Source organism: Limulus polyphemus, unplaced genomic scaffold, assembly GCF_000517525.1.
Source record: "Limulus polyphemus unplaced genomic scaffold, Limulus_polyphemus-2.1.2 Scaffold135, whole genome shotgun sequence".
In the NCBI taxonomy this organism is placed as follows: domain Eukaryota; kingdom Metazoa; phylum Arthropoda; class Merostomata; order Xiphosura; family Limulidae; genus Limulus; species Limulus polyphemus.
Genome location: NW_013665745.1, coordinates 786,037 through 799,861, shown reverse-complemented (window position 1 = coordinate 799,861; position 13,825 = coordinate 786,037). Strand labels below are relative to the sequence as shown.

The 13,825-nt window shown below is 33.2% G+C and overlaps 1 protein-coding gene across 2 annotated transcripts in view; it reads right to left on the bottom strand.

Moving 5' to 3' along the window:
• LOC106473977 (kynurenine--oxoglutarate transaminase 3-like) overlaps positions 1–13,421 on the bottom strand; it is a 37,438-nt gene extending 24,017 nt beyond the window's left edge. Inside the window, exons 1-4 of one of the 2 annotated variants that reach the window (XM_022379353.1) lie at positions 13,256–13,421; positions 11,505–11,563; positions 5,457–5,607; positions 1,448–1,597 (exon numbers count right to left, since the gene is read on the bottom strand). In XM_022379353.1, coding sequence (XP_022235061.1) covers positions 1,448–1,597; positions 5,457–5,607; positions 11,505–11,563; positions 13,256–13,258 — 363 coding nt within the window. In that variant the 5' untranslated portion in view covers positions 13,259–13,421. Of the gene's footprint in view, positions 1–1,447; positions 1,598–5,456; positions 5,608–11,504; positions 11,564–12,992; positions 13,132–13,255 lie in introns of those variants that run through there. The other variant, XM_013934668.2, reaches the window with a different exon arrangement.
• Positions 13,422–13,825: the final 404 nt, after the last annotated feature.

Genomic DNA, 13,825 nt, shown 5'->3' with positions numbered 1-13,825 from the left:
TACCTTGTTAATAAGATCATATAAATAACTGGTTCTTCACTCAGCAAATCAAAAATTGTTAAACTACAGAATTTAAAGTTCTTATATATATATATATATATACAGAGTTAATCACACATTATAAGAAGTAGTTGCACATGCTAATGCAGTTGTGCAATAGCAGGAGTCACATTTTTAACACCTACAGTACATATTTGGTTCACATTGAACTTCCAACAGTTTGGGTAGACTAATATATCTGAACAACTTTTTTTTAAAGAAAAGATATTCTTTTAACAAGACTACCAAAATAAGGTTTTAAAAAGAGAACCTTCAATATTTACCGTGGAAGCAGTAAAACCTTTAGAGCAGCAAATTAAGAAGGGCAGTGGAAACTAAACTTAAACACCAAGCCAACCCTATCTCAAAATGAAAATTGTGGTTATGAAACAGAACTTGGGTAATATCTCTTGGCATCCTTAACATGATAATAAATAAGAATATAAAGCTGATGAAGGCTTGCAAGCCAAAAACTCATAAGCTTCAGCCACACCCACCCAAACTCAATGGCTGTTTTCATGAGAAAATGGAATCAAAGCAATCCCATTTTACCACTTCTCCTACCTCTCAGTGTAGCTCTAGTAGATGTTTGTACTTTAATTTTGCTTAAATATGATTTTGAAAACTGAGTTCTGCACTCTATGGATTATCTAAGGAAACTATGTTGAAATACATTGTCTAAGATTGATCTCACAATTTTTGTGCAGAAGCTTTTCACAATTGAAATTTTGGTATCAAATAATAGTGCATCAGATTGAGTACATATATTGTGGAGGAACTTGGAATACAGTTCTTATAAAGTGTGATTTACAGTCAGTACTGAGAAACCTGTTTAGTTCAAAGAACAACTCTTTTCTTTATTTTTTAGAAATAGTTTCAAAATATGTATTTCTAAAAATACAAAGATTTGTTAACAAACATATATAATTAAATGATGTTATAAGAAGTTATGCAAATAAAAGATAAATCATGAACTCTTCTACATCTTCTATTATTTAGGTCAGCACAAGTGTTATTAAAACACTGTTGAACTAAACTTTTCAAACAAAATACTTAGGATTGTCATTAGTCAAGAATACTACTTCGAAACATTTTGTAGACTAATGAATAAAGCCTTCCCAGGAATGTGCAATAAAGTGAAGATCTGTTAACTTCATTTCATTATTAATTTCTCAATATATCGAGAACCACTAACATTTTGCAATCAAAAACGGGGAAAATAAAATCATTTTTAAAATACAGCTTATCCAATAAGAAATTTATGTTTCTAACAATTGTTTGTAAAAAAAAAAGTAACAGCTAACAATACAATTTCACGCTTAAGTTAATCTCTTGTTCTTTATATACATCACAGCATTAACCTGTTAAACAATACATGTATATACATGCCTTTCTTTATATAAAATACCTCATCTCCAGGGTTAACTAAAGCCATAATAGTGCAATAGATTGCTTCATCAGCTCCAATAGTGACTAAAATTTCATTTAATGGGTCCAGTTCACGACAAAGCAGCTTTGAATACAATTTACTTAAGGCGTTTACTAACCGTGGGTGGCCCTGTAAAACATCATAAAAAAGACAACAATTAATATCACAGTAGTAGCGCATAAAATTAATAAAATATCATTGCTATCTTTTATAATTATAGTGTAAAAAGTGTTATAACACATATTGTGATCACGTATGGCATGAAAAGCACATTTTACCTTAACAGGCCTGGTGCACACAAGTGTTTCCCAAATTTATTCTAGGTGGGGGCAAGTCCATAACCTGCAAACACAAGGAGCATCATTGTTTGCAGGGGGGCTCCTCCAAAAACTTTTGAAAATGAGATGCCTGTAAATGATATTATGTGGTATTGTGAATCTTTTTAGCATGTAAAAATGAACCAAATGATGATGAAAACAATGGTGATGGTCATCAATAAACTTGAAAGTGAGAAAAGAAGATTGCTGTTATTTATTTGATGAGCAAAATGATAGCCATTGTAGAGTGCAGGCCATTGCCTTGAAGTTTGAATGTGATGCTCTGTCTGACTATGGCTTATTTATGTATGCCTAATTTCATCATTTATATTGAAATATTATTATTTTCCAATACATTTTTTAAATATATTATTCAAAAAAGTTTTTATTAAATTCCAGATATGGGATGCCCCCCTTGCCCCATCCGTGCTGGTGCATATTTTATATAACAAATATTCAACTTATGATGAATTGTAGGAGATTATTTAACACTGGGACTCTAATATCTTATACATAAACATCTAAAATGTTCTTCTACTTATAATTATCATTAAATGGTAACAACTTTAAATTATCACTAGATTTGAGTAAGTTATATAAAATATTCTAAAAGTTGTTGTTTTGTGTTTTATAATTTTTGGGTCAACATACTGTTTGCAGCAATTTAAAACTTCAGATACAAATTTCAAGTTTAAGAACAAATTTAATGCAGTCATATAAAAGGTAATTAAATACGAGTACATACACTGCTCAGTACTTTTATACTTAATATGCATTTTATGTATTTTATATGTATATTAATATCTATTTTCCTATGAGAAATAATAAAATAGCTGATAAGCTCTGGCCTTAAACGAAGACTTGCTGACAATGTCCAGCAAGAAAATGCACCTGAAGTTCTATGACATACTTTTCTTATTAGTATCATTCAAACTAGTGCATTTAAGTTTTCAAACTTACTGAAATATTACATCATATTTGCTTACACTTGTAAAGAAAATTATATTTCACAAACTTTGACATCATATACCATACAGCTTGTTGTCTCATAACTAAATGATATAATAAATAGTGTCACTAGTGAGCTTTGGTTTTGTAATAAAACTATTCAACCTAACAAGCTTTGGTGTTAATAAATGGGAGGAGGCAGAAGATATTCATTGTAAGTTACCTATAACAGAAAAGTGTGCTAAAAAAACTACACATTTAACCTTTTCTGAGCAAGTTGAGAGTGACATTTTAAAACTGTATCACTATGTTAACATCACACATTCGATGAACCAACAAAAGAAAACAAATCAAAGGCAGCTTATTCCAAAGTGACCTCCTTTTCGTTTTTCATAGATCATTTAAAGACTGTGTTGATTACCGTTGATTGGAACAGCATTTTGTGATGGCCATCTGCCCCAGCGCTTACCACAGTCCCACAGGGGGACTGATAATCCACCAGACTAAAAGAAAGCACAAGAAAAAGTGAATCTAAAGTCTCTCCAAAATGTCGAGGATTGCCCTCAAATGCAACCTCAGAGCCTCCCAGAGGACCACCACAGATCCAAATATATATGTCTCCATCTCACTACAAATAAGATCACTGATAGTCTCACCCAAGAGTGACTCGCCCTCCCACCAACTGTTGTGCAATGCTAGATATCAGAGGTGGGAGAGGAGAGAGACAATTCTCTTATGTGCTGGACATAATAAATAATTCATACGTAAGTCGGCTTGCCAATTGGAAGTGAAGCAATTGGATATTTTTGAGGGAATTTTACAATTGCCTCAGTATTTTTAGCATTTTAAAAGACTTTAAGAAAGAAATTATAACGATTTTTCTGAGTTCTATAAGTGAACATATTCCTGAAGAAATGGCATAAGTAAAAGATGCCTGTGTTATGAAATTAGGTCAAGAGCTAGGAAAATACAGTTAGCTGATTAAGTGGTACTGAAAATTGTGACTTAAGAGTTTAGAAAAATTAAGTTACAACAGAGATGCTGAGAAAAATACTCGCCATAAGTTTGACAGTGATAAGTTACTGACACCGAGTTAGTAGTACAGTAAAGGCTACTAAAAAGTTTATGATAACATCTCAAATTGGTGCTTTGATGCGAGATCTGTTACTCCAGACATTTGTAATAGTACAAGTAAAAAGGCAACCGGAGCACTCACCATCACAGTAACCAATTACTTAAGAGTTTTGGTTCTTGTTTTGGAATAGCCTGAGAAGATTGACCAATAAAGTGTTAGAACTACTTGCAGGTAGTTAGGAATACTACTTGGAAAGTCGAAAGAATACAAAGAAAATATGGTTTAAAATCTCGTGTCTGGAGGTAAAAATCAGTTCTCTCCGGGAGGAATTGAGATTCTCCCCAGAGTTGCTGATAATCCAGAAACTATGAACATGAAGGTGTCCCAGTTACAACAAATTACAAGATCAACTGTGTTGTAAGTAATGAAACTATTTCTCTCTTCATCAGTTAATGTGAATTTGGATAGGTTCTACAGAAGTATATGAAAGTTACAAAAACTTGATGTTATATGTGAGTTATAATTATCAGTGTTGTTAACCTAAACATGCTCTTTTATGAAGAGTTAACAAATAATTAAAGAAGTGTATTTTATGTTAAGAAACTTAAATAAACTAGATGTATTGTGTTGAATATCAGTCTCAAGATCAGTTTCTTTAGCTTCACTCACCACTGCAATCCTCAAATAAATAAATTTGGTGTAATCAACAGTATAGTCGAAACTCCGACAACTAACCCTAATGGTGCTGTCCATTACAGAAGGAATTTTGTTTTATTGTTATTAATTTTTACGAAAATCAACTTGATAACACTAAAAGTATCTCCAAATGATCATAATACTGGGAAACCTGTTACTGACGCTTTGTCGAGAAAAAAGTGATAACATTATCTGAATGAGGTGCTTATATACAGTACCAGAATAGAGGGTGCATTGACATAGGTGGAGAGTATCACGAGATAAGTATCGCAAAGGGCAAATGAGTGGGGTATAAAACAGTGGAGCAAGTGGGAAAAAATCAGACCAATGCTTATGGGCAAAGGAAGAAACCCCGGAGGTCGAAAAATAGCTATAAGTGTCAGCGGAAGTAAGTATGTTTTGGAATGACATATATTGTGATTGGTAGATTTAAATGTTGTATTCTGGAAATTTTTTGAGCCCTTTATAAAAGTTTGCCCCACCATTCAAAATCCTTAAAAAATGCCCTGCTAAGAAGGTACAATATACATTAGTTTTGCTCCATTATCTATGATGCAAGGTCTTATTCACAATACGTATCAAAAGTTTCCAAGTCTGAATTTTAAAAAATTCAACTAAAAAAGTTTAAAGTTGATATTTAAACAAGGCAAGGAAAAGTAGAAACTTCCAAGTTCTACTATTTATTCAATGAAAATAGTGAGCTGCTGTGAATTTTTTTATATACTTCTTTTATGTAAGAGAAACAAGTTTGTGTTTATACTATCAATTAACACACAGCAATATTTCAAGGTCAACAAAATTCATCTTCAAAGATAAGCACAAAAGATATACGTATTAACAGAAAATGATACTATAATAAAAAATATGACACTTTGAATGTATTTTTGAAACACACACAATATGAAATTAATTTCTACTGTGCTCATTCACACACATGTCAATACAAACTTACATAACTTCGAGTGTACTGATTAAGAAAAATATCTGGCTGTTTCAAAGCATCACGTAAGGCTTTTGTAATAAACTCAGGAGCTGCAAAATCAGGAAAACCTTGTCCTAAGTTCACTGGCTTCACCTCCTTGGCAAGTTCGATCAGCTCTACCCTGGGAAGAAAAATTAAGGGTCTCCATGATAAGTTTATACAGAGCACTATCTCCACCTCAAGATAATTATGAAAAAGTGTCAAACTGTACAGTAAGTTTCATGAATTAATGAAAGTTTCAAAGAACCATTCTTTTTGTGGTGCAGTAATCATTACTTTTCTACGAGAAATATCCAATAGATATTCATAAATAATAAATAAGCCCACAAAATGTAATAACATTGAGCAAAACTTTTATTTTTTACCAATGAACCCGAATGAACAGACTTCTCCTTTCTTCTTCTCTGCAGTACCATTAATATGCACTTTAGGTTTTGTGAAAATGAAATATATTACTTGAGAATGTAGCTAATATGGAGCCATCCAACATGAGACAGAGCTCAAAACTCATTCACAGAATTTACTAATATTCAGATTATTAAGCTGTTGGTAAATATGGGGTACGCTTCTTTTTTCAAAGGAAACTGGAACTAGTAAGAATCTACTATGTTATAAAAAAACAAAGTATGTGAAAAAGTTTTCAAAATTTTTAATTTATCAACTCTAGCACTTAACAATTTGTAATACTGCAGCTCTAGTCATATTTGATTCAGTTGTTTTTAGGGTTATATTAATTCAAAAATCACAAACTCTGGAAATATTTTCTAAATGCACCCACAGATTAATAATTAGACATTAACTAAAGTACAAGTATTTTTTTATACAATGGTGTATACTTTACTGAAAGTGTGACAGATTTATTATTCTATATTCATTTTAATATCAATGTTTGTTTAAATTAAATTTATATTTAGAAATGTACATAATTTCTACTGTCGTTGGAAGACGATTTGGCTGGGGGAAAAGTTGTTGCCAAACCCAAAATGGTTAGTGAGCCAATCACTGTTTCATCTAAAGATGATGATGTCATTGAGGAGAATCCCGATGTGTTTCCCTCGCGTGATGTGACTCGAACTCAGGCTAAGAAATTAAGCCAAAAACAAATGATAGAAATGGATTCAGAGGAAGATATGATAGATTTGTCTCAAACATTTTTTGGATCCGACAGGGATCTTGTGAATGATTGTCCTCCTGCCAATACCTCGGTGAGTGACAGTTATGGATGTGAAGGATCTGATTAACCTGGTAAAGTTTCGTTTACTAAAAGTAAACTAATCACTGAACAAGAAAAGGATCCACAGATCTCTTCATTATTTAAATATGCACTCCCAAAAGATGAACTGGAGAACATTCCAAATGGTTATTTTTTCAAAAATGGTGTGCTTATGAGGAAATGGAGACCACCAAATGTGCCAGCTTCAGAGGACTGGGCTATTGTTTACCAGATTGTTGTTCCCAAAGCATATTGTGATGAAATATTGAAAGTTGCACATGAACTCCTTATGAGAGGTCATTTAGGTGTCAACAAAACATGTGACAAAATTATGAGACATTTCTTTTAGCCAAAAATTAGCCAGTTTACTTCCTCAGTTTTGTAAAACTTGTCATACCTGTCAGTTGGGTGGAACACCTAACCAGAAAATTCCTGTTGTTCCTCTGAAACTTATCCCAGCATTCAAAGAACCCTTCAGTCGTGTGATTGTTGATTATGTTGGGGCTTTACCAAAAACTTGATCGGGGAATCAGTATTTGTTAACTATCATTTGTGCATCCACTCAATTCCCTGAAGCTATCGCTTTGAGAAACATTTCAGCCCAAAAAAATTGCTAAGGCTTTGATCAATGTCTTTACTTTTGTTGGCTTGCCCAAAGACATTCAGTCTGATCAAGGATCAAATTTTATGTCAGGATTGTTTCAACAAGTTGTTTATCAGTTCGGCACTAAATAGATCAAAACTAGTGCGTACCATCCAGAATCACATGATGCTCTTGAGAGATTCCATTCTACCTTGAAAAATATGATGGGGACTTATTGTCTTGATAACAAGAAGGATTGCAATGAAGGAGTTAATTTATTATTATTTGCATTTGTGAGTCAGTTCAGGAGTCGTTTAGCCCATTTGAGTTAGTGTTTGGCCATCCAGTGTGTGGTCCTTTGAAGTTGCTGAAGGAACAATGGTTGGAAGACAATCCGAAAGAAATGCACTTGTTGGATTACATTTCCAAGTTTCGGTCCAGACTCTTATGTGCTTGTGAATTTGCTCAAAAAAATTTGAAGTCATCCCCCCCCCCATGTCAAAGGAGTTGATAACATTTGTGCTGATGCACTTTTACTTACCATGTAATTTTATAGTCATAACGTTATTTGTATTGATTGTGTTGTATACTGTAATTATTATTGAAGTTGTATAATCCTTTGAATAATGTATTATCTTTAATGTATTGTTGTCAATGTTTATATATATATAACACCTTAGTTAAAAATTGTCTAACACCAATTTTTAAAACTTTAAGGAGGAAGTTGTGACAGAGTTATTATTCTATATTTATTTTAATACTGATCTTTGTTTAAATTAAAGTTATATTTAGAAATGTATATAACTTATACAGTTAAATATGTATTGTGAAACTCCTGCCAATTCTCTAAAGTCGTAGAAGACTCTTGAGTGTAAGAATCAACAATATATGTGTGTACGTAAATGCCAGTGCAGCTTTGTATTGTTGTGTAATCTGAATTTTCGAGAAACTCTCCACACACCTATAAATATAATCAATGCCTAAAAAACAGTATCTATTATTGGTTTACTATAGTTGGTGTGCTATAAACTTTGGAAGCTATAACTGTGATTGTCATAATGCTAATTAATCGGGAAACTTAAGATAATTGATCAGGAACGTTTACAAATTTCGAACATTACAAACCATTTAACTTCTGTGGATTCACATCGGAAATTGGTACTTTTATGAAAACATTACCTAACGTCATTGGTGGAAACTCAACTCATAATTGGCGTGTGATCAGCAAGAAATACAGGGCTAGCTAGCTCCTTGTTAAGTGAATTATACCTACATCAACTTGAAATGAACTCGCTCATCATCAACCCTTGATAAGATATCAAGGAAGTTCCAGACTAGAAAGAAGACTTTATATAGCTTTTAAGTTTTTGAAACTTTTGTTTATAAATTAATGTTTGTAAAAACTATTTGTAATAACTGTTATTGTAAATCATATTGTTGTTTGTGTATTAAAATATATTTGTATTAAAAAAAATAAGAAACTATGTGTATCAATCTTGTTGGCATATATCATAAATTGGAGATATATCTGCACTTACTTAACTACTAAACTTAGCTCATTTTCAGACCATTCGAAATTGTAATATGTAACAAATGGTATAGTAGTAGAAAATTTCACCAGTTCTTTTTTGAATCCCCAAGGCCACTCATGACTGTTGGAGCACCTTAGATGCTAATGCATCATCAATGATACTCAAGCAGATATACCCGGTGGTGCCAATCTTCCCTCCAAGTACTTTATTGTTTCCTCCTGCATTTGACATTAAATGTTGTGGAAAGATACAGTTGCTGTACCACAGCAAGGTAAGATGCCTGGGCCCGTGTAAGGCTGTGTTTATTCAGAGTCTCAGTCACATCATTGATCTATGTCTTCCTGGGTAGCCTTCTTGCTATGAATCCTGTTATTTTCATATTATATGCTCCTACTATTGGTTGGTTGGGCTGCATTCTCACTATGTGGCCAAACTATGTAATTCTTTGCTTCTCAATGTATTCACTGATTAGGGCTGTTACAACCATTTCTCTGACCTTTACATTTGTTATCTTGTCACTTCTAGTTATGTTAGCAGCTTTCTCACAAGTGATAATTTTCCATTCTTGACATTGGTAACATAGAGTTGGTACAAATATGGTGTTTATTAATTTGAACTTTATTTCAATTGGAATATTTGGGTGTTTCAGGAGAGGTGTTAAGTGATCTATCCTTCCATCTTCTGTGAAAATACTTCTCAGGTATTTGAATTCATTGACCTGCTGTAAATTGTTGTTATTAATATTGACGTTTAACTGATGTGGTGTTCTACTTATTAATGATGCTTCTGTTTTCCTGTGCTGATTTTCATATAGTACCTTTGGCAGCTACTATTGAGGCTATTTGCATGGTTTTGTAGCTCTTCTTCATTTTGACATATCAAACTATGGCCATTAACAAAAAGTAATTTGTTTAAGGCTTCTGGATTTTGATTTGCTTCTTTGATGATCTGGTCCATATAAATAATAAATAGAAGAGGGGATAAGACACAGCCTAGAAAAGTAGTCAACAACAACATTGGAATGATCTAGTAAAAAAACAAGACAAAGTTGTTTGATACATGGGTAGTAATTGGTGAATGCTCTAATAATGAAATGACACAGAGTGATGCAACGTATAACCGGGACCCAGTGTATGTGAATACCAATCCTTGCTAAGTCGATAATTTTTATCTTGACCCTTTCAGTAGTGAATCACATAAAGTAGTAACTAGTTCAGATTCATGGGTTGGTTTTGAATACACTTTTAGCCTTAATGCAAACACTTACCATCAATAAAGACCTTGGTAAGTGAATGGTTTTCTGAATAGAATCCTTAACTTGAAGAATGAAAGGATACTCTGTGATCTGACCAGAAATGATGTTAGCATAACACATATGCAGTTAGAAACTGACACCTTCTAGACATGCACATGAAAATCATAACCATGAGTTTCTTATAGGGGAACACTCAGTGTCCAATAGAGAACTTCTCTGAGTGAACTGATCATTTCAATGGAGGACCAATGCATTATCAGGTTTGAACAATGGAGGACCAATGCATTATCAGGTTTGAACCTAAGAGTAAAGAGTAAATAAATTGTACTCAACACCCAATCTGAAAGTTAATGGGACCAAATTTGGGGAAATGGGTGGGCTTCAGGTCGATGTCACAGTTTCCAGTATTCAAGTTAGAACAAAAAGAAAATGTACTCCAATAAGGGCTCGATCTGTTAGCCTAAAAAGAAAACACCTTACTGCCCAAAGAATTCCACTGTCAATAGTGTTTAGCTATGAAGGTGCAGAATTTATAGGGTTGGCCATCCTGTGTTCCTCTTGCACAAAATAGTAGAAGTGTTCATGTTCAGACAGATACTATATTTAGTGGCAAGTAAGCTTTGTTGACTCTTCCCTGTTCATCTCTTATCTTTGAATTGATGAAAATCATGAAGAAAACAGCTTTATATAGTTGAGGAAAAATATCTTGTATTGCCCAACATGTGCAGCCACTACTGTGTTTTGTGTGGGATATTGGATTATTGGGTTAGTGCAAATTTGACCATACTGGTGGACACTTCAGATTCCATATACTGCAAGGAGTTAATTTCTATTCAGAATTTTAAAAAAGTAAGTAAGAGTATGCTTTATTTGATAATCAATTCACCAAATATGTCTCCCTGGCTAGAAGATTGGGTGTGAAATGAAAAACAATACATAAAAGAAAACAGTTCTGAAATAAAAGAATGCAAAAATTAACTTTACTATTAATAATACAGCTAAAGAATGTACAGATAGAGAAATCTTACTCCTGGAGACTAAATTCCAGAAATGTATCAAGTATCCAGAACAGCACTCCATAAGAACAGAAGCAGTGGAAAGGTGTGGTCATGGGATTGATTGTCATCAAGCATAAAGTCAACACAAAGTGCAACCTGTGCTATGCTCACCATAGATATCAAAATCCAGTTTTTAGCATTATAAGCCATCAGGATTACTGCTGAGCTATGGGATCGGATGAATGTCAAAAGTAGCTGAATCAAAATGAACTTAACTTTCTCAACTATGTTGTATGAAAACTGTATATACACAAAATAAATAGTAAACCCAAAATAATGTTATATCAAAGTAAGAAGGTATAAATGCATAATATCTTTATATACCACACTACTACATACTAAATATGTATGAAAACATCTTAATCCTTATTTCTTACCAAACATTTTCTTGAATTCCATTGAGACGGTCTGCTACAACATGACTTGTTCTTGAAGACTAAAATGATTTCAAAATTAATAAATATTAATACCATATACATATTTTAATAGAGGTTATAAGGTACTGCTAATAACGGACATAAACAAAATGTTGCTACAACCAAGATTTAGCAAAAAAAAAGCATTTGAAGGTTTTGAAGGAGGTTAGAGATTTATATGTGAGCCACTTACTCCTGTTTTTTGTCATTCCTTGAATATTGGGCAGGTACCAGAGAATTGAAAGTTAGTGAATGTAACTCCTCTTTTCAAGGGAGGTGATAAAAATTGTCCCAGTAATTACAGACTCATTAGTCTTACATCAGATGCAGGAAAATTTTTTGAAAGTTTATTAAAAGATGCTTTGCAAAGTAAGTTAACAAGTTTAGAATTTTATTGGATAGTCAACATGGTTTCACTAAGGGAAAATCTTGCCTTACAAATCTTTTGACATCCTTTGAAAAGGTTACTGCTCATGTAGATAAGGGTAAGAGGGTAAAGTAGGTGTATATGGATTTTCATATACATTTCAAAGCATTTGACAAGGTGTCACATAAAAGGCTTGTAAAAAATTATCTCTATAAGTATGTGGGGGGGGGGTAAGTTAGCTAACTGGATAGAAGAGTGGCTGGATGGAAGAAAGCACAGAGGATTGTTACAAACAAGAGTTCAGCCAAAGTGGATTAATGTTACAAGTGAATTATGTCAGGGCTCAATCTTAAGACCTTTGCTCTTTTTAACTTACATCATTGACACAGATGAATGAATGGTCAATAAATTATTTAAATTTGCAGATAATACTAAGGTCTTGGGTGTTTCTAGATGTGAAGAAGATGCTGCTGATTTACAAAAGGACTTGTATTATAATAAATCCAAGATAATACATGTGGGTTATCATAATTTGAATTATAAGTATCATTTAGATGGGAATAACCTTAACAGTGTTATGACGGAAATGGAACTTACTGAAATAGTCAAACAGTCTCTAAAGCCATCCAAGCAGAGTGCTGTTACTAGTGGTAGGCAAAATAGGATTTTAGGTTGTACCTATAAATATTGAATACAAATCTAAAGAGGTTATAATTTCATTGTACAGGTCACTGGTTAGGCCACATTTGAAATATTGTGTTCAGTTTGGACTCCTTACCTTGGGAAAGACATTGAATTGTTGGAAAGGGTTCTGAGAGGGGTTACTAGAATGGTGCCTGGGATGGAGGGGTTGTCATTGAGGTGTTTAAGATTGTAAAGGAAATTGATAGTGTTCATGCATCATCATTTTTCATATTTAACAGTGAAAATAGTAGGACTGGGGACACAAATATGAATTTCTACTAACTTTCTTCTTAAATGAAACTAGTTTAGCTTAACCACCAATGTTCCCTGTCTATAGAGAAAATAAGAGCAACGTGACTGAAAGCTTAAACGCCCATCAAGATCATGAATTCACTCACCAAAACATCAAAACCAACTGACCTATAGCTCTTCAAGTTCAAGACCACATATTTATCCAGCAAAAGTTTACACAAATTCAATCGTTTCATGGTTCTAAAGACTAGTAAAGTTACCATATAACTTGCGTTTAGCAAATAGAATAGTACCTGACGTAAGTTAAATGCTATACCAACTTGTGTTGTGCGGAAGCAAATCCTACGGTCAAGAATTTTCACAAAATACACATAAATGATCAATAAATAACACTTAGCCTGCCATTTACCATGAGAGAGGTGCGTCTACGATAAGTCGCTACTGATTCGTCAATATACAAATAATAACATGTATTAAATCACGTTCACGCGCTTAGCTTTGCACATGATGTTACCATTAGCCGACGATATATCCGAGCGAACAAGATCCTTCCTAATCGCGCACAAAGACCAAACGCTGATACAGCAACAACGATATTTTTGTAGCAAGCTATCGTGCACGAGGTTGAGCAAGGGTCACAATATCGAAATAAATTGTGAAAAACATCATACAACTGTATTATGGCTTAATTTACACATATCACGAAGCGATAAGTGTTTTCCACATTCTATTGAAATATATCATTTTAATATACATTCATTTTTCCAATGATAAAATCACTATTTTAGAAACAAATAGGTAATGTTAGCTTATCAACGGAATGGAGAGGTTATATTAGATTGAGAGAAAAAAACTCTTTACCCTTATGGATTAAACCAGGATTTTCAAAATCAAAGTGTAGATTTTGAAAGTAATGCCATTTGTATTATACGTTTATTTCAACTTGCCAGTTGCAACATTAAACAATATATATATATTG